We start from the raw sequence: 19,651 nt of genomic DNA, 5'->3' as shown, positions 1-19,651 counted from the left end.
GTGCGACGAAAGTGCTTTTGAGGGATTGGGTGGATAAATACCCCTTTCCAAGCATCGCATAAAAGGAGACAATAAGAGCAAACTCTATAATTAGCTTCGCCCCAAAGTGAAAAATTTCCTCAAAAAAAGGGGGAGTGGGGGAAAATAATTAATAATCGCTTTCGAATGAAATTGGGAACCACTGATTCAAACTTTGACTCCCCCATTCCACGACATTTCAACGGCCGCCATTCCCTTGCTTTTCCCAAACGACGATTCCTCAGCATAATCCCCCAGTCGCCCCATATCCCCTAGATCGCGCCACATCGTAAGAGAGAGAGACGAACGTGGCGAGCTCGACGGCCCGCGGTCAACAAGGCCCACTTTCCAAGCATCTAGCGGCATCGCGCCGAGCGGGACCACGGGACCACGGGACCAGCCGTGGGCTCGGCCGCAGGGGATCCCGCGGTGGGTAAAGCATCGCGCTTATTCGCTACAGAGACCCGGCAACCTCAAATTCTCTCTCTCTTTTTTGTACATTTTGATTTTCTCTTTCCTTCCCACTTCCAAGCAATTTTCTATTCTCTGTAATTTCTCTTTGACGAAGGAGAGTACAAGTTTAGGAACAAAGCAAGAAATTTTTTTCTTTGAGGCGACCAAGAAAAGAGAAAAATCCCCCCCAGAGATTTTCTTGGGGCCGCAGCAAGCAGCAGCAGCAGCAGCAGCAGCATCGGATCCACCGCGTGCCTCGAAGCGTCAATCATTGTGATCCGCGTGCGAAAAGAGAGGGTCTTGGGAGGGGAATCAACTGCTTTCGGCCAAAGTGATTTTTCGGGAGGTTGCAGCGGGGAGCTTTTTGTTCGTACACGCATTCGTTTCCCCCGGCATCATCGGCCTCGTCTCGGGGAGGTTAATCTCTTCTTTTATTTACTTTCTTTCTTTTCGATCTGCTGAAATCTGGGTTTGGTTTGGTTTGGTTTGGTTTTGTCTTGACGTTGGGGGAGCTTGGTTAGATCGGGAGGCGATTCCCTTTTCCGGGTTCCGGTTCTTGTGGATTAAGTTTCGATCTTTCGTGTTCCCGATGGTTGGGTTCCGTGTACGGATGCAATTTCTCGTCTTGGAGCTGGCTAGCTGGAAAATTTTTGCATTTTTTTTGTTAAGTGATTGCAGATGTTACCTTAATTTTCGTTTTGTTTACCCTAAAGTATATCGTGGGTGATAGGAGCTTGTTGGGGATGAGATATCACGGCGTGCTTTGGGTTCGTGCTTCTTATGGTTTTTGCTATAATGTTGGAATCTGAAGTTGGGTGTCCGTGAATGTCGCAGGTAAAAGGGTTTACTGAGTTTTACTGACCTCGGTGTTGAGAATTCAGCTTGAAGCTGGGTTGTGAGACCTCACTGATCTGCAAAAGTCGTCTTTCTGAGGAGGCGATGCTTTCTCAAACGTTATGAGACTGCGTAGCTGACAGAGGACGGTGCCCGTGTTTCTTGTGCTTTATGCGGGGTGTCATTGGCACCTCTTAATCCATGGGGGAGTGGGTAATTGGAGCTTTCATCAATCTCTTCGGCAGCATTGCCATCAACTTTGGGACAAACCTTCTTAAATTAGGTCATAATGAGGTATGCCCCTCACTTCTTCTGTCATGACGATAGTTTACTGGGCGGATCTTTGCCCACTCTACCAATAGCTGCGAAAGTGATGTCCTTGGAGAACTCTTCTAGAAGCACTGTTACCACATTACTCTTCTACTGTTATATTTTATTCCCGGGTGGTGCTCCACCTACAAATTTAGCAAAGTGGTAGAAAACATGGTAATGAGCCTGACAGCTTATGGCGACTGTTCTGCTTAAACTTTGGCCCCTCGTTCTGAGGAAAATCAACTGCATTTTAGGTTGTTTGGATTGGAAAGATATGGTTGGTTTGTCTGATCAATGACATACGGCTGGTTACTTGGAATGTAGGAAGATGTGACCATCCTATATCTGTTCTTACACGATATTGCTTATCGTTTATCTCTGATCTTCTTAAGCATGATGTGAAATGAAATGAAGCAACTTATTACTATCACCAGAATCACTTATTGCTTTAGCAAAATTAGGTTTGATGAGCTTCGCATGAAATCTTGCAGAGAGAAAGGCAGTCCATGCAAGATACGGATGGTGCAAATGGCAAGCATCCTTTAAAACCTATCATACACTTTCACACTTGGAGAGTTGGTAAATTCTAGTCTCATGGTACTGTTTATGCTGTAGGAATTACATATTCTGTGAAACCAATGGCCTATGTCCTCATTTGGCTTATGTTTTAATACATGCAGGCATATTATTTTTCTTTCTGGGGAATTGCCTGAATTTCATTTCCTTTGGATATGCTGCCCAGGTGATTTATTTTATCTACTAATAGGGTACCTACTGTTTTGATTGTCATGGAGAATTGGTCAAGAGGATGGATTGCATAGCTCCATTTCTCGATCCTTTTACTTTAATTTCTTTTCATCCAATTCCTCCCTTTCATGCAGTCACTCCTCGCAGCTTTGGGGTCAGTTCAGTTCGTCTCCAACATCGCTTTCGCATACTTTGTGTTGAACAAATTGGTGACGGTCAAGTATGTTGATTAGAACCTTTTGAAGAGTAAAGTTTACTTTCAGGACACACATATTAGCATGTGTCTTTCTTCCTATGTATCATATTATGAAATGCTGTATAATTTCTTGTTACAGGGTCTTGGCTGCGACAGCATTCATAGTCCTTGGAAATGTTTTTCTTGTTGCGTTTGGTAACCATCAGTCACCTGGTTAGTGTGAACTGCAATCTTTTTGCTATCATTTGTTGCTTTCTATGTCAGGCCTTACTGACATTTGAACTAATGTTGCCAACATTTGAACTTAAATTCTTGAAAATTGTAATGTTGTCTTATTTCTTAAGTTGAGAGTCCCAGCCTCATACAGCAAATGTATTGTCATTCATGGGGCTTTACTGTTTCAGTAGATCCCATTTAGATATTCCCTTACAATTTATTTTGGCAGTGCAGTGCCTATGAGATGTGCAAATGCTGCTATGGTTGTGATGGATGTTTCATAATCCGTTGATTGTAAATTGTTTGTCTTTCTGTGGTGTACGTCTGCTTGTTCTTGTACTTGAGAAGTGTCTCTGCATTTTCAATGAACAATGTCATTGCAACTGCAATGTCAATTATTTAGCATCAATTTCAAAAACTATATGTTCTTCCATTAACCATCATAGTGATTAGACTCCGGCCATGCTTATTACTTATAGAAAGATTGTCATCCTTTCTTCAGCATGGCTGAATCTCATTTCGCTCTCTACTCTGCGTTTAGCTCTGGAAGGTTCACATAGAGTTCTTTTTTTCTGAAACATCATCTGTCGATGTGTTGAGTCCATGGCCTGTTTGGCTGTGAAGATGATTCTGTATGTGATTATTGGCAGGAAGCTTAGAGTTTCATAGTGTTCTATAGAGACACCTGATTACCTTGATGGATTCGGTCATTTTATGTCGACACCTATTCTCTACCTGCTTTACTGGTTCCTTAAGGTGGAAAAATTAAATCCTGTTCATTGGCTTTTCTTTCAGTATATACACCAGAGCAATTGGCTGAAAAGTACAGCAACATCACGTTCCTTTTTTACTGTCTGATATTGATGCTAATTGTTGCCTTTCATCATGCAGTCTACAGGTGAGCTTTGCAAAATCTCATTTTCCCAACTTTTCATCATGTGTGTGTTTCTTTACTCACTATATCATTGGGCCTACAATTTCTTTACCTTGTAAGGGTTGGATTGCAGGAGAGGAGAGCTTCTTATTGCAGTTTCAGGACAGGAGCTGAGACCATACTGGCATATGCTACTTCCTTTCTCGTATGCTATAGTTTCAGGTGCCGTAGGGTCATGCTCAGTGTTATTCGCAAAATCTCTGTAAGTACTTTATACATTGTAAACTCTTGTGGTGTGAGTGACAAGTAAAACGTGCAGTTATGTGTGGTATTAACACGGTTATTTCTCTTGTTTTCAGGTCGAACTTGCTTAGACTGGCAATGTCTAGCAACTATCAGTTGCACAGCTGGTTCACATACTCAATGCTTCTTCTGTTTCTCAGTACTGCTGGATTTTGGGTATGATAGCTGTCATAGTTTCTTACCTGGATCTTACAATATACCCAACTGTTGCAGAAAGCTTAACATTTTTTTTTTTATTGCTTTGCAGATGACACGATTGAATGAAGGATTGTCATTGTTTGATGCAATTCTTATCGTTCCAATGTTTCAAATTGCATGGACATTCTTTTCCATTTGTACAGGATTTGTTTACTTTCAGGAATATCAGGTCCGACAATTAGACAATCACATTGTTTTATTCAGCCAGAAGACAATCAGTTTGTGTGTGATTCACCCATTTTTTGAACAGGTATTTGATGCCCTGAGGACAACCATGTTCATACTGGGAATGACGTCCGTATTTGTAGGGATTTGTTTGCTGGCACCTGATGAGTCAAGAGGTACTGAGTTTCAAGAGCAATGAAAATTTGGTGCATTAAATAGATGTAAATTTACTTACACTTTTGTCTTTCATCTCCTCTTCAGGTGGTGAAGTAAAAGATAATCCATCCTTAGCGTCTGTGACATCTTCAGGCATCTCAAGTGAATCAGACCGGTAATTTTGAATTTGCCAAGTGTGTGTAGTCAAGTATGTAGAATGCCATTGAGATATTTTCCCGATCTGTGTGGTCCCTCACAAAATGAGGCTATCTACCGGTTGTCATTCATATGATCTTGCATGAAATTTGACAATTGAATTGTGGTTATCAAATGTTGTGCTGTCCGTGACAGATTGATTGTGTCAACTGGAGATGGACACGGTAAAGAGATGAGATCATCATCGTTCATGCAAGAAGTGACCTTCAGGATTATGGACATATTAGTGAGGGCGAAGGTACTAATTATGGAAGTTGACCAATATTTATCGTTGCGAATGCTTGACACATGAGATAATTAACATGACAGATTTCCATGATTCTGCAGAATGCTTGCTCGGTTTCACTAGGATTCACAGACGATTCAATCAACGCATCTGCTGTGCTTGTAATGCCCATGGTGTCTTCAAAGATCACGGGCTTCAGAAGCACTGGCTTCGACCGGTCAAAGGTGTTCTCCATGAAGAACTTCGGGTGGAACAGGATCTCGCTCGACGAGGAGGGTGCGAAGATGTTGGACACGGCCGTGGTGCTCCCATAGGATTCTTTATTCAGACTGTTGTAGCATATCATCGATTTGAACATCCACGAAGTAGGGATTGTTTAGATTACACGTATTTAGGAGCATATCCCTCTCGTTACGTAGTAGCCTCTTGTTTTGGCATTTCGGGGCTCGAGGATGGGGGGTTAGCACGGAGAGGCGACGTGCATTTGCTGTATATCTTGGCTCACTTGATGGACGAGTGAGGGACGTGGTGGCTGTTTTGAAAACTTTGCTGTAACTAAATGAAGTGTATCGTGATCAAGTTCATTACTCAATCTTCACTCGACTCATCGTGTTTCATTTCTGTTCGTATTTATGCATATTGGGTATGCGTGGCTGTGGCTACTGGCTAAGCCCTGTGTATCTCCGTCGTTATGGATCGATGCATTAAAATGCGAAGAAAGTTCTGTTGTAGATTACACTCGGATGTGGTGTGGCCTTTGGACCGGCTTCCATCGGAGCAGCCTCGCTACTCGGCAGTTTAAGTGCAGAGTCCGATTGCCGGTCTGTCATGTTAATGCAACTGAGGACCACAGATTCCGAAGATGGCGCGGTCATGGTGGTCCCTGAGTCATTCGAATTACGCGTCTTTCCTTATGGGTGAAGTTAACTCGATTCAATAGAATGAGCATGTAGCAGTATCGTTCGGAAATGACAGGTGAAGAAATTGCTCATCTTGATATTGCAGTATATATAGGCAAGTGCAAGTACTTCACTCCTGCACGCAATTGAAGAAATTACTCATCTTGATATAAAGGCTCGAGAGAGAGATCGAAACCCATTTCGCAGCTCGTCTCTCCGATACTCTTTTCGGGCTCGGCGCTCACATGGAATCCAACGCGTTGATCGTCAAGCTCCTCCACGGCAAGGACGTGCGGGCGTTCAACTTCTTCCAGAAGCTCAACGTCTACGCCCGAGCCTCCCTCGTCAGCGACGACCCGAGCAAGAAGCTGGACCAGAGCCAGAGCCAGAGCCAGCAGCAGCAGCAGCGCACTCCGACGGTGAGGGAATGCGACGGCGACCCGGAGTGGAAGCACGAGATGCGGTTCGACCTGTCGGGGATCCCCCTCGGGGACTGCGCCCACGTCTTCCTGCGCGCGGATCTGTTCCACGAGGGCGTGATGTTCGGCGACAAGCACATCGGCGAGGTCCGCGTGCCGCTCGCGGACTTGGCGGAGCAAGGGGACGGGGTGGTCCGGTTCGTGAGCTACCAGGTGAAGAACCCGGAAGGGAAGCCCAACGGCGTGCTGACCTTCTCGTACAGCGTCCACGGGAAGGGCGCGGCCGGCGACTCCGCGGCGGCGGCGGCGGGGACCGCGCCGGGCCCGATCATCGGCGGGTATCCGGTCGTCAATCCTCCCCCGCCGCACGGAGGATGGGTCGAAGCCGGAGCCGCCGGCTCGGAGAATCAACCTTCGTCGCCGGAGATTAAGTACCCAATGATCGATTTCCAGAGCGAACCAGGAGAAGCCTACCCTGTAGCAGTGCCTTACGAGAGCTATTATCCGCCGCCGGAGAGCTACTATCCTCACCCGCCGGAGATGCTGCATCCGCTGCCGCCGCCGCCACCTCCGCCGCCGCCGCCCTTTGCGCACGGGCCGTGTCACTACCCGCCGGGGCCGCCTCCGTTCCGTCCGTGGCGGCACGGTCCCCACGGCTTCGGCGGAGGGTGGCGGGGAGCGCCGTGGGAGCGGGACCGGGGCTTGTCGTATTGGAACGGCAGGTGAGATCGCGACGGCGGTTTGAATTGTCGTTGGGAGCTCGTGGGTAGCGTCGATGTATGTGTGGAATGTGTGTATATCTGTATGTATGCACTGAACTGAATGGCAGTGGCCGTCGACCAGCTGTTGAGATCAAGATTCTAGATTTTCCGTTGGGCGTCGTTGTACGTCACTTTCCCGGAAAATTTTCGGCCGGGGGAAGACGATTTGACGGGAATATCTGCATGTTCCGGAGACAGATTTTAGCATTCTCGTTGTGTAGCGTATGGCTTCAGTTGTCATCAGACATTATCAATGGAATGGAAAGTTTCCGACTTTTGGTATCGCATGGTGTTCGGTGTTTGATTTCGATCTTGCTTTGGACATTCCGAACGCTGATGCGATTGCTAAAACGGACGAAAGCGTGTTGCGATGCAATGGGTGTTCGGCAGCTGCTCGCAATCGATTGAAATGGTACTGGCTGGACCAACTTGGAACTATGCCAGTGCGTAGTAGCGAGTGCCTAATCATATCTCCCTTAACGGCGAAGCACGGTTCATCGGGTCTTGACTGGGAATAACTAGGCATCGGTTTGTGTCGACTTCGAGCCATCGGTATTGGGTTTGGGTTTCTCTCGAGTAGCAGTGTCGAGAATTTACCACCTCGGAATCTACCATTTTGATCTTCTTGGGCCTTTCATATGGCCGTTTCGCTAGAAGACAGTGGACGAAGGAGAGGGGGAGAAGAAAGAGAGGCCCATTTTATTTTTTTGTGCTATATGGACGTGTGTAAAGTGGAACGAGTGCGCCGTGAGCTCGGATTCTTTGTCCATTGCGCATTGTCTTGATCGCGAGGCTCCCAATCGTCAATGCCCATCATCTTCCACCAATTTTCACTCTACACTAAAAGTACGCCGTCAAAAGGGCCGGTCCGGTCGTGTTTGGGTGAGTTGAAAATTGTCCGACTCCCTTTAATATGCAATACAAATTTTGTGATTCTCACCTGGCCTAACTTGGATTTCTTTTCTTAGCGATTTTTTTTTCTTTAAATTGTTGCATTTGAAGAATGGATATCGGAAGGTCAGATATCGGCGGTCCAAGTAAGATACATGCTCCTGAAGGTCAGATATCGGAAGGTGATGGGAACTCCTTAGCTCTTGCTATCTCTAAGCCTGTCGAAGCTGTGGCAGCTTTGTCTTTTGGTGAAGAATTGGAGGAGGATGCAAGGGCTGTTAGCAGTAGTAGCAGTGAGGAAGGGGATTCAGCCCCTGGTTCGCCAAGCCTCCAGGATGCTTCTCAACCTCGGCCTAAGACGCCGCATATTCAAAAGGCCCCGTGAAGATTTCTTCTATGGCCAATCCCTCTAATGCTCCTAATAAGGGGGTCGAGCGGGAGGAGGCCACCCGGACGAAGGTAGTGTTTTACGCCCTCCCTATTTTTTGATGAATTTTGGTGTTTGGAACATTAGGGGATTGGGAAACCTGTTAAGCAAGCCGAAATCAGGAATTTTGTTAGGTCCAATAATCTTTCTTTGTGTTGGTATTATTGAGATCAAGATCTCGATCTTTGCTTTTAATTCGGTATCCCTCTGTTTTATTACAGTTGGCGGTGGGTTAATAACTATAATTATTCCCATAAGGGGAGAATTTGGGTGGGTTGGAACCCCGGGAGGTCGATTTTTGGTTAATACCTCCTCGAAGCAAGTCATCTACGGGAGGCTTCTTTGGCTGATTTCGGGTAAGGTCTGTTTCTTTCGGTAGTCTATGCCGAGCCTTTGCTTCATGTCTAGAAGGCCTCTATGGGAAGATCTTATTCATACCGGTGGTATCCTTTCCTCTACTCCCTGGATTGTTGCTAGGGACTTCAACGCAATCCGTGACCCTTCGGATAGAGTGGGTGGTTCAAATGCTTGGATCCAGGCTTTCGACGAATTTAAAGATTGTTTGACCCAAGCGGGCCTAGATGATGCGGTATCTTTGGATATAGGTATACTTGGACTACTTCAAGCTGGTCCTAACCGCAGCGAGAGGAAAATAGACGAGTATTGGTAAATGGCTGCTGGAATTCGACATTTTCTTATTCGGAAGCATCCTTTTTGGCTCCAGGCATATCAGATCATTCCCCGATGCTTGTTAAGGTTATGCAGGTACCAAAATCTTCCAAGCCTTTTAAGTTCTTTAATTTCTGGATGACCCATCCGGATTTCCTTTCATTGGTTTCGGAAGCTTGGCTTTCTCCTATTCAAGGCTCGCCCATGTTTACTCTCTGTGCAAAGCTTCGGCTTCGAAATGCAAGCTGAAACAGCTCAACAAAGAAGCATTTTCTGACTTGTCTATGAGAAGGGCGAGGCCGGGCGGGCTCTCCATGCTACTCGGGATGCATTGCAAGCGATCCCTCAAATGGTCGTCTTGCGGAAGCCGAGAAGCGCGAGATTCAAGTTTTCACGGACTTGCGACTTCAAGAGGAATCGTTTTATCGGCGAAATCCAGTGGTTGGTTGAAGGATGGGGACCTTAATACCAAATATTTTCACCAAGTTGTGAATAAGCGTCACCTTCAAAACAGAATTATATCTGTGACTAATGGAAATACCATTACCGATGAGCCTTCGGAAGTCCAGAAGATATTTGTTGATCATTTTCGTGATCTTCTTACTGCAACTCCTGCTGTCGCCTGTCCTACTATGGAGGAGATCCGAGCAGTGCTTAAGCAGACTCTGGATGTGGATTAGGTGCGGTTTCTATCTACCCCTATTTCGGATGATGAAATTAAAGATACTTTGTTTTCTCTTGCTACGGAAAAGCTCCGGGCTTTGATGGTTTCAATGTTGAATTCTTCAAACACTCTTGGGATGTTGTTGGTGCTTGGTTATCTTGGCGGTTAGAGATTTCTTCGTAGCAGGTGAGCTGTTGAAGCAAATTAATACAACCATTATTGCCCTTGTGCCCAAAATCCCCAATGCCTCCACTTTGTCCATGACTTCGGGCCTGTGCGTCTTTGTAACACTATTTATAAGTGTATCACTAAGGCGATTGCTAATCGTTTATCTCGTGTGCTGCCATCCATCATTAGTTTGCCTCAAAATGCATTCGTAAAGGGTAGGCATATCGGTGATAACATTTTGGTTGCTCAAGAATTGTTGGTGGGTTTCACCATGATCCGTATCGGCACAAATGCGTAATCAAGGTTGATTTTAGGAAAGCATATGATACGGTTAGCGGGAATTCATTGAAGTTTGCCTTCAAGCTTTCGGCTTCCCTCAGCACTTTATTGACCGAATTATGAGCTGTGTTCGTTCTCCAAAATTCTCGGTATCCTTAAATGGAGAGCTGCATGGATTTTTTGCAAGTGGCAAAGGTATCCGCCAAGGTGACCCTATATCTCCATACATATTCACTCTTGTGATGGAAGTATTTTCTGGTTTATTAGACATTCAAACGGGCGGGCTGGCCGGTTTTTGGAGATGTAAATCGACCAAACTCTCCCATCTATTCTTTGCGGATGATGTCCTTTTATTCTCGGAAGCTAGCTTGGCCTCTATTGATCTCTTGAAGGCTGGAATTGATTCATTCTCCAGTGGAGCGGATTGGAGCCGAATTTGAATAAAAGTGAAGTGTTCATAGTTGGTGGTTCGTCGATCTTGAAGTGGGATCTTGAACAAACTTGGCTTCAGGTTGGTTCTCTCCCTTTCCGATACCTTGGAGTACCAGTTATATCCGCAAGGCTAGGTAAAGCGGATTGTGTTATCTTTGGTCAATGCAATAACGGCTCGCGTTCAATCTTGGACCCATAGATTCTGTCATTGGTTTGGTAGACTTCAGCTCATTAAGTCTGTGCTCTACTCTATTCAAGGCTTTTGGGCAAGTGTATTCTTCCTGCCATGTGCTGTTTTAGATAGAATTGAGAAAATCCTCCGCCAATTCCTTTGGAAGGGGCCGATGTTGGAGTCCGGCGGGGCCAAAGTAGCTGGTGCGATGTTTGCCTTCCTAGAGAGGAGGGAGGGCTTGGTATTCGTTCCTTAAAAAGGAAAACAATGTTGCCTTGATGCTTAAGCACATTTGGAAGCTCTTTTCGGATAAAGAATCTCTATGGTGTAAATGGGTTCACTCCACTTTCTTAAATCGGAAAAATTTCTGGGTAATTCCTATTCCGACTTTTAGTTCTTGGGCTTGGAAAAAGCTCCTCCGCCTTCGTAGTATTTATCAGCAGCATTTTAGATGGAGGATTGACAATGGCAGGTCTGTGTCATTTTGGTTTGATCCGTGGCATCTTAATGGCCCTCTCAACCGCCTATTCTCTAACCAGGAGATCTACCGTTCTGGCATCCCTAGAGATGCCTCTGTTGCTGATGCTCTCTCCACACCTTTAGGCTGGTATGTCATTAATATTATGGCCAATTGGTGGGATCCCATCCCTGAATTTAACCAGCAAGCGGATCGTTTTCAGTGGATTCGGCACCCCTCGGGCCGTTTCTCAACAGCTTACGCACAGGAATTATTGAGGCCGAAAGGTGATCTTTGTGCCCTGGTCCTCGTTCGTGTGGAGCTCCTCCATACCGCCGAGGTACCAAACCCATCTCGGCTTATTACTCGTAATAGGCGCAACACGAGTCCGACTCCTCTCCTACACCAGGATTCCAGCAGCTCTCTGTCCCTTTTGCTCCGTAGGCTGATTCGGTGAACCACCTCTTCTTCGCGTGCCAAACTCCGGGTAATCTCACATCCTTCGCAGGCTGCTAAGTTTAATATTTTGTGGCGTAACAAATCTGGCGAGAGAACTGGTTTGGGCGATGAAGCACTTCTCGGATAAGAGCTTTTATAACTCTTTGGCTAGGTTTAGCTTTGGAGCCCTTTGCTATATCATTTGGAAGGAGCGCAACAATATTATTTTCAGAAACCAGACTTTATTCCTCCCGGCGATGAAGATGCATCTCCAGAAAGCAATCAAGGATAAGGCGTCGACCTTTAAGCATGTGATAGATACCCCGAAGAACAGAAAGTGCTACCAGATGAGCTGGGACTTGAGTCCTTCTATCTTTCTTTGATGGAGGGTTTTGGTTTTAGCTTAGTCTTTCTTGTTTAGGGTTTCTTTTTGTTGTCCGTTGGATCCCTTGGCACCCTCTCACTCTTCCTTGACTCTTGTCTCTGTGAGTGATCGTTTTGTTGGTGCCAGGCATCCCCCCCTTGTAATTTTGTGCAAAATCTATTACACTTCTTACCTTTACCAAAAAAAAAAAAAAAAAAAAGAATGGATGACTCTTGAATTGGCTTGCCAAGTCGATGAAGGAGCTTGGTTACTTAGGTCGGGCCATAAGCTAGGACTTCACGTAAAAAATAAGCGACGTGGAGATGCTCAATGCTGACGGACAAGACTACCCACGTGGATGGATTCAAGGATTGGTCTAAGTTGAGAGCTAGACTAGTTGAACCTATTTAGAATTGGCTTGAACCGGTTCCTGAGTAGAAACCTTGGTCTTGGCCTTGGGAACCCAGCACTAAATGGTCTAGTGTCAGCTCTAGGTTCGAACAATGGCGTAAAAAAACTAATACTATTGAAAATAGAAAATCCTTCAATGACAATAGCTACCACTCATCGATCAAAATTGAGAACTAGACCGGTGCAATCCGATCACCAAGTTGATTTCGACACAATATTCATCTCTAAATATTGTTGTCACCGTCTTATCGCCACCATCTTGATATATGTGAAAATATAACATATGTACATACATTTGATAAAAGAAGATTAATAAAATTTCAAAAGTACTTTTTTCGCTGAAAGAAAATCTTAAAAACTTAATAAATCGAAAAACACAAAAACGAAAATAAGGAAAAATTGTCCAAAAGTCATAAATCTATTACACTTTTGTCAATTCAGTCATAATTAACTTTGCCAATTGAGTTCTAAACATTTTCACTTTTTGCCAATTTAGTCAATCCGATCAATTTTGGTAGAAAAATGTTGACATGGACGCCGGCAATGTCACGTAGACTGTCGGCGGCGATGTGGACAATTTTTAATAATATCTTAATATATTTTTGAATTATTGTTTTTTTTTCTTGGCCTTTTCGGTGGCCGGCCACCGCCCATAGCCTGATCGGCTAGCCTCGCTCGCCATAGGCGAGGCCCGATCGGGTGAGGGGGAGCCCTCGCCTAGGCACGCCCTGGCCAAGGTCGCTTGGGTGAGGTGACCCTCCCCAGCCGGGCAGCATCGCCAAGCGTTTGCCGGGGGATGGCGGCTAGGCGAGGCCAACGCTCACTTGGGCGAGGGTGAGCCCGGCGAGGGCTCCCTCGCCAAATCTAGCAAGGCCGGCCCTTGCCGGGTCGCCGTCGCCCAGCCGACGCCGGCAAGGCTGCCTTAGCTTGGGGAGCGTTGGCCTCGCCTAGGTGACCCTAGCCGGGCCACGGCTAGGCGAGGGTTGTCCTTGCCAGGGCTCCTCCTCGCCCGGTGGGCCTCGCCGGTGGCGGGTTAGGCTAGCCGGTGGCCGGCCACCGAAAAGGCCAAGAAAAAAGCCAAAAAGAAAAGAAAAAAAAAAAAAAGAAAGGAAAAAACATAAAAAAATTCAAAAAATTCAAAAAAATCAAAAAAATATTAAAATTATCTACGTTAGCGCCAGGTAGTCTATGTGGCACCGCCAACGCTCACGTCGGTATTTTTCGGCCAAAATTGATCGGATAGATTAAATCAACAAGTAAAAAGGTTTATGACTTAATTGGCAAAGTTCAAAATGTTTAAGACTGAATTGGTAAGAGTTATAAGTTTAGGACTTTTTGGACAATTTTCCCTGAAAAAGAAGAAGAAGAAAGAATAACAATGCTTGCCTTAAAGCTACAAACCTACAATGACATAGAGAAGGGAAGATAAAGAACATCCACAGATGCAATCGACCAAGCCACGGAACGGCGCCCAATCATCCAAATCCTAAAGAACCTCCAAGTCCTCCAACTCCTCCAACCCATCTTATCGTCTTCGACCTCTCTCAACTTAATTAGCTTCAACTCCTCCTCCAATTCGTCCTCCCTCTCGACCCGACGACACTCCTCGTCCAAGCTCAAGAATTCTCGCTCGAGACCCCCTCAAACACAGCCTCTCCGACCTTCGCCTCGCCGCCAACAACTTCCTCTTCGGCCACCTCTCCTTCTCCCGGCTCGCCTTTTGGCACGGCCTCATGTAACCCCTTCACCTCCGCCAACTCCGAGTGAACAGTGCGTGAGGGAGCTTTAAGGGGTGAAAGTGGACTTTATTTATACCGTAGCAAAAATGGACTTGAAAAGGGTACGTTCTCCACCCATTCCGAGCCACATATAGTTTGACATTTAATTCTTTAAACCACCTAAAACTGTTTAAAACATTTTAGCCAATCCATTTATGACCCATAAAAACTGAGTTAAACAACGGGCTTTGTGCCCATTTTGACACCTTTAACTAATAATAAACTATAGATCAATGGGAAAATTTCTTTATGTTTTAGGAAAACTATTTCTTCAGCTCGACATGCAGGAGCTATGTATTCTGAAGGCTTTATTTGTGAGGGGCAAATTGACGATGAATGAAGAAAATTAGCAGACCTTTAAGATTGTTCCTCCAAGTCCTCCTTACAAAAAATTCGATTTCAATCCAATTTTTCCTCAACCCCTTCGTTTTCATATGAATGTCAATCAAATTCAATCGTTGTAAACTCACAGTGTACGTGTAAATTAAGACTACTTACAAGTGGCCGGTCTATTTATAAGATCGTCAAGTAGCTAGGACCGCATCTAACTTTGGACATTATATAATGTTGTGTCTAGCCCAAGTTACTGTCCGTGAGATCCTGACTATGCTCAATAGCTGCCTTGGATCTTGCTTCTCTGGTGCTCCAATGTGAGCATTTACTTCACGAAACCAAACGAAACCTGTTTTTTTGTCCCCCTTTTTTCGGCTCCACGGTTCGCCCGAACGGTGGGCGTTGTTTAGCATTCTTTACTTTGAATACCACCAAGAATGCTTAGCTAAGCGAAACGTGAAGACCCAACCTGGCGATTCCGATGTCCAGACAGACTCTTTTAACGTAGGTAATAAAAAAGGTTCTCGAGCACGTTGCGTCTTATATGTTGTGTTCCATCAGAAGCAGATCGACATACACGCAGCCTCACCCACCACGTATTCTCGCAGAAAGTTAAAAGGAAAAAGGAACTTTTTTTGGGGCAATTGCTGATCCAACATGCATGGAAAGCGAGGAGGAGGGTTAGGTGAAAATCATGGACATCGGCGGGACTCAAAGCAACCCAAAAAAAAAGGGAGCAGAGGAGCAACAGCTGCAAGCATATGGCGTTATTATGATAGGCCACCTAGCATCGTCCATATTCTAATAAGACCGTTTTACATAGGAGGGAAAGAATAGAACTCGAGAGATCTACAAGCACGACGCGACCGATTCACGGTGTACATAGAAAGGCCGTGTAATATATATCATCGCTATTTCGGTAGTTGGGATTTGGAGGTTTGATCTTCATGAAGTGATAGCCATCTTCATCTCCATAATCTCGACCCGAAGCGAACCAGATAAGGCGAATGAACAGTGGCATGCCCCTTTCGGGGTTAACTGCTAATTTGATTCTTCAAGATGTGGCACCAGGTTCACTTAATACTGCAGAAGTTGCATCCGACTTTGCATTCCCAGTTGCTCACGGAACCTCCTGATGAACTCCTCGGCCTCGTCATCGACCCTTCCGCTATAGTTGCCACCTTCTTCTTCATCTTCATCTTCATCTTCCGATGAATAGTTCGAGACCCTCACGGCGAATGGAGATAGCAGCAGAGGGCTCAGCTTCTCATCCTCCATGTTGACGCGTTCACCGCGGGCGCCGAAGTGGAAGCTGAAGTCGTACTCCGGGGTCTTGGGCATCAAGACAACGGCTTTAGCCTCCTTTTCACGATCGTCTTCTTGATCTTCCTCTTCTTCTATGACCTGGGGAGGGTTGATGCATGGGAAAAAGTGGTGCTTGTTCCGTGTTGGCACGCGGAAAAAAACAGGGTTGGGGCTGTTGCTGCATGAGAACTCGTATTCCTGTAGGGCAGAGCCACCGCGCGCCATGGCCTTGGAGTGGTGGAAGAGGAGGTTGTTTAGGGTTTTCCTCATGAGCTTCCCTCTCTTCATCATCATGTTCATGTCCATGATCAACTTCCTCTTGGACATGATCCCCTTCCTTATCATGAAGAAAGAGACTCTAAGCACATTCCATAGCCTCTTGGCCATGGCAGAATTCACTCTAGAATCATGCAACTCCATAATTTTTTCACAAAGCTAATTCACAAACCACCCTCTCAAAAGCTAAGAAAAAATTCTGATAAAAGCAATAAGATAGATTCTTCTTGCTAGTGTTGATGAGAAAGAAAAGAGTTAGAGATAAACGGGTTTTCTTGTTTCTACGAGGCGGGCTAGACCTCGCAGAAGTAGAAGAAAACCCCGTGATGATGAGAATAATTAGGGAGCCGAATCGGGTGCCAATTTATAGGGGAGGGACAAGGTGTGCCTTGAGAGGAAGAATTTATTATGAAAAAGTGAAGGCAAAGGGAAATTAGAAAAATAAAATTAAATGAAGGAAAGAGGAAATAGGAAAGATGTACCCATCAATGTCCTTTGGGAAAGCATCGCGACCATATATTTTCAAATGAATCCAACAACCGCTCCTCCCCTCTTTAACATTAAGAAAATGTTTATTTTTGTAAAAGATGAAAAAGAATTAAAAACAAATTGGCAAAATAAGAATGCGAAAGGTTGAGGAGACCACCTATATAAATAAATAAATAAATAATGTTTTTGAGTTCAATACAGCTAACGCGGTTTTGTCTGAATGAATAGTGGTAATAATAGAGCTGTGGAGTGGGACTACTTTTGGTCGGTCGGACAGAGGTTTGAATTTGTTGTTGCCATCTTTTTCTTCAACGGCTATTTAATCGCCTGCGCCAAGAAAAGAAAACTAGAAAGATCCGCGCTAGGGTGCTTGTATGGACCTCGTTTTTGCAAAAGGTAAAATGAAGAGGCAATTCAGGCATTGTGGATTCATTTGGAATATACATGATGCGAGCGTATATTTACGTGTATACTTTGACAATAAGATAGTATTGTTAGATAATTATCCAAAAAGTCTTAAATCTATTACATGATGACCAATTTAGTTTTAAACCTTTTAACAAATTTTAATGTTATTATTTTGATCGAAAATCACTGACATGGCGACCTAGTTAGTATCAGTTATCTTCCATAACATTGTTAGCGCTAACATGGACAATTTTTGCAATTTTTTTAATTTTCCTTTTTTTTTCTTTCTTTTTCTTTATTCTTGTTTCTTTGGTGGCCATTGATTGCTAGTTAGGAGCAAGGGTATCGCAGTTGGGCGAGGGCCACAACACCTTTACCGGATGTTCCTAAAATAGATTTGGGCTAAGGCAAACGAGTGGGGGTGGTGCAACCCTTGCAGGATCTGTGCAAAGGGCATGATGTGCTTTGCCTATGGCTAGCAATTGGCCAAGAAACAACAAGTAAAAGAGAAAAAGAAGAAGAAAATGACAAAAAGAAGAAAAAAAGAGAAAGATTTAAAAAGTTTCCGAAAGTTTAAAAATTATTTTTGTCAACTTTGAAGATGGTTAACGCTAATTAAATCACCGTGTTAGTGATTTCATGCCAAAATTAATTAGATAAACTACATTGAAAAGTTGGTAAAAGATTTATGAGTAAATTGACAAAATTGAAAAATTCACAGCTAACTGGATCACTGTATAATATGTTTAAGGCTTTTTGAATAATTTTCCCTTAATATTGCTTTCGGAATGTGTCCATCCCAAAAGCTTAAAGAAATGACACGTGTCCTCATTAACAAGTGATGTGGAATACTTTAACACCTCACCTTACGTGCAAGTCTGATTATGAATGACACAAGAAATTTTATGAACAAGAACTAAAAACAACACATGGAATTCAATGAATAAGAGCTGAATGCACAAAAAAAAGTAGAGCAGAACCTAACTTCAATATTATATTAGAAAGTCCAATAAAAAAGCTTAAACTTACAAATGGAGGGAGAGCAAAAAGCATATAAACCCCTTACACGAGAAATGCGAGATACTTTGATAGATCAAACTGAATTGTTCTATCAAATTGTAAATTAGTCACAATAAATTGATTGCACCATATCATTTGCGTTTTCCTTAAAACTGAGTATTTGTATTACTAATGGAGTTCATTTATTTATCGGCATAATTTGATGAATAAAGTTTCAGTTTTTGGAGGTCTAGATTTCTAGGCACGTTGTTAAGCTACTCGCCCCTCTCAATTATTCTGGGTTGACAAAGTCCCATCCGATAGATAATTTGGTCAACATTGGCAGGAGGCTGAAATATCGTGAGACCCTTGTTGCAAGAAAATGCCAGCTGTGTACTGAAATAACAGGGGCCCCGCAGTCCAGAATTTATTTATTCATTTATTTGTTTTCCCTCAACTATTTCCTGTTCTCATTAAGATCTGCATCGAACTCATGCAAAAAAAGGAAATAAATCAAAATCAATCTATTTAATGGTTGGATCCATGTCTTTGACAGGGACTCAACGACTTCTCGTCTCCAACAAAAAACATTTTCTTGAGGGGAAATCTTTTTTTTTTAACGTTTAAAAATATTAACTAAAACTACTAATTAGGAGTGAAATCATAAAAGAATATGCATTACAAATCACCACTGCAAATTATCTAAATTTAATTACGTAAATGCGTAATTTGTTCATTTTGAATTTGTGAATATAAATGTATTATTTCTTGGGTAACTTAATGACAACTACCCTTTACTTAGGGGATTTATCGCAAACTTGCTTCACAGAGCATTGCTCTCTATAGGGATGGCTCAGCGGCGAGATCCCAAGATATCCCTATTTGATTGCGATATTTCAAAGAGTTTTCATTTAATGGGTTTGGAACATGATTCTTTGGGGATTACTTGGTTTATATGCACTATAACCTTTGTAGTGGATTTGGTGCCGGCTTGTATTGTAGTGGATTTGGTGTCGGCTTGTATCCAATCGACATGTGCCAACCCTCTTTGTTGGCTCGTATCCCCTAATCATGGTAACCTATTAACTGGTCGATTTCCTACACCGTGATCACCTCATTGTGTGATTCTGTCCGCTAACCATCTTAATCTTCTCACTATAATTACCTCACCAATTCATTCATTTGGAGGGCTTTTGGTTGCTGGCTCTTTTGTAGTTCTGGATTCCGATACTTCCAAACTTTGGGATTTTTAATGATCAAATCACTGAGAACTCTTCCGTCTTCACAACCGATGACTATCTAATTCAACATCATGTCGGTGCTGGCCCTCAAGACGCTGACCCTTCCATAAAGCCAAGGGATCTCGGGAACAAGCCTCCTCGACAACTTCAATTATTGCCGATAGAAAGTAAGGCCATGCGGTAGGAAATGGCGTGGTAGATCGGGAGTAGTCATCGCGCACGAAAAGCTCGCGACATTGGAAAACCACATGGGGACGCATACTTGACGTACGGCCCCGGACCAACGCAACAAAAGTGTATTCTCTTGTCCAAAAGCTGTGGGCAAGCTCTAGCGCAATCATTGTTGAGTCACATGTAGTTGTTGATCTGAAGAAGCATCGACGCACCATCCTGTGTACTTATCAAGCTCTAAAGCTAGGAGCCACGCCTCCATTATTTTCCGTAGCCCACCAAGAAA

The 19,651-nt window shown here is 44.1% G+C and overlaps 3 protein-coding genes across 3 annotated transcripts; 2 read left to right on the top strand and 1 right to left on the bottom strand.

Moving 5' to 3' along the window:
• Positions 1 to 510: 510 nt before the first annotated feature.
• Positions 511 to 5,517, top strand: LOC104419079 (probable magnesium transporter NIPA8). Its single transcript, XM_039301733.1, has 14 exons — positions 511 to 888; positions 1,306 to 1,599; positions 2,109 to 2,196; positions 2,298 to 2,359; positions 2,499 to 2,584; positions 2,700 to 2,773; positions 3,572 to 3,674; positions 3,784 to 3,912; positions 4,010 to 4,109; positions 4,201 to 4,320; positions 4,402 to 4,492; positions 4,578 to 4,647; positions 4,824 to 4,926; positions 5,016 to 5,517. The coding sequence occupies exons 2-14, from the start codon at positions 1,507 to 1,509 to the stop codon at positions 5,226 to 5,228; spliced, it is 1,332 nt and encodes a 443-aa protein (XP_039157667.1). The 5' UTR covers positions 511 to 888; positions 1,306 to 1,506; the 3' UTR covers positions 5,229 to 5,517.
• Positions 5,518 to 5,694: 177 nt separating this feature from the next.
• LOC120288208 (cytokinesis protein sepA-like) lies at positions 5,695 to 7,275 on the top strand. The gene has a single exon (XM_039301734.1). It carries the CDS (start codon positions 6,059 to 6,061, stop codon positions 6,956 to 6,958), a length of 900 nt encoding a protein of 299 aa, XP_039157668.1. The 5' UTR covers positions 5,695 to 6,058; the 3' UTR covers positions 6,959 to 7,275.
• A 7,950-nt stretch (positions 7,276 to 15,225) lies between these two features.
• Positions 15,226 to 16,405, bottom strand: LOC104419078 (hypothetical protein). Its single transcript, XM_010030605.3, has one exon. It carries the CDS (start codon positions 16,199 to 16,201, stop codon positions 15,554 to 15,556), a length of 648 nt encoding a protein of 215 aa, XP_010028907.2. The 5' UTR covers positions 16,202 to 16,405; the 3' UTR covers positions 15,226 to 15,553.
• Between the last annotated feature and the right edge of the window lie 3,246 nt (positions 16,406 to 19,651).

This window comes from Eucalyptus grandis, chromosome 9 (assembly GCF_016545825.1).
Source record: "Eucalyptus grandis isolate ANBG69807.140 chromosome 9, ASM1654582v1, whole genome shotgun sequence".
NCBI classification, from domain to species: domain Eukaryota; kingdom Viridiplantae; phylum Streptophyta; class Magnoliopsida; order Myrtales; family Myrtaceae; genus Eucalyptus; species Eucalyptus grandis.
Note: the sequence above shows the minus strand (reverse complement) of the source record. Positions and strands in the feature narration are given on the sequence as shown.

Coding starts and splice junctions, on each gene's coding strand:
- LOC104419079 (XM_039301733.1), top strand. CDS start 1,507: ATGGGGGAGTGGGTAATTGGAGCTTTCATCAATCTCTTCGGCAGCATT. Junction 4,110..4,200: donor TCAGTACTGCTGGATTTTGG/GTATGATAGCTG, acceptor ATTGCTTTGCAG/ATGACACGATTGAATGAAGG. Junction 4,321..4,401: donor TTTACTTTCAGGAATATCAG/GTCCGACAATTA, acceptor TTTTTTGAACAG/GTATTTGATGCCCTGAGGAC.
- LOC120288208 (XM_039301734.1), top strand. CDS start 6,059: ATGGAATCCAACGCGTTGATCGTCAAGCTCCTCCACGGCAAGGACGTG.
- LOC104419078 (XM_010030605.3), bottom strand. CDS start 16,201: ATGGAGTTGCATGATTCTAGAGTGAATTCTGCCATGGCCAAGAGGCTA.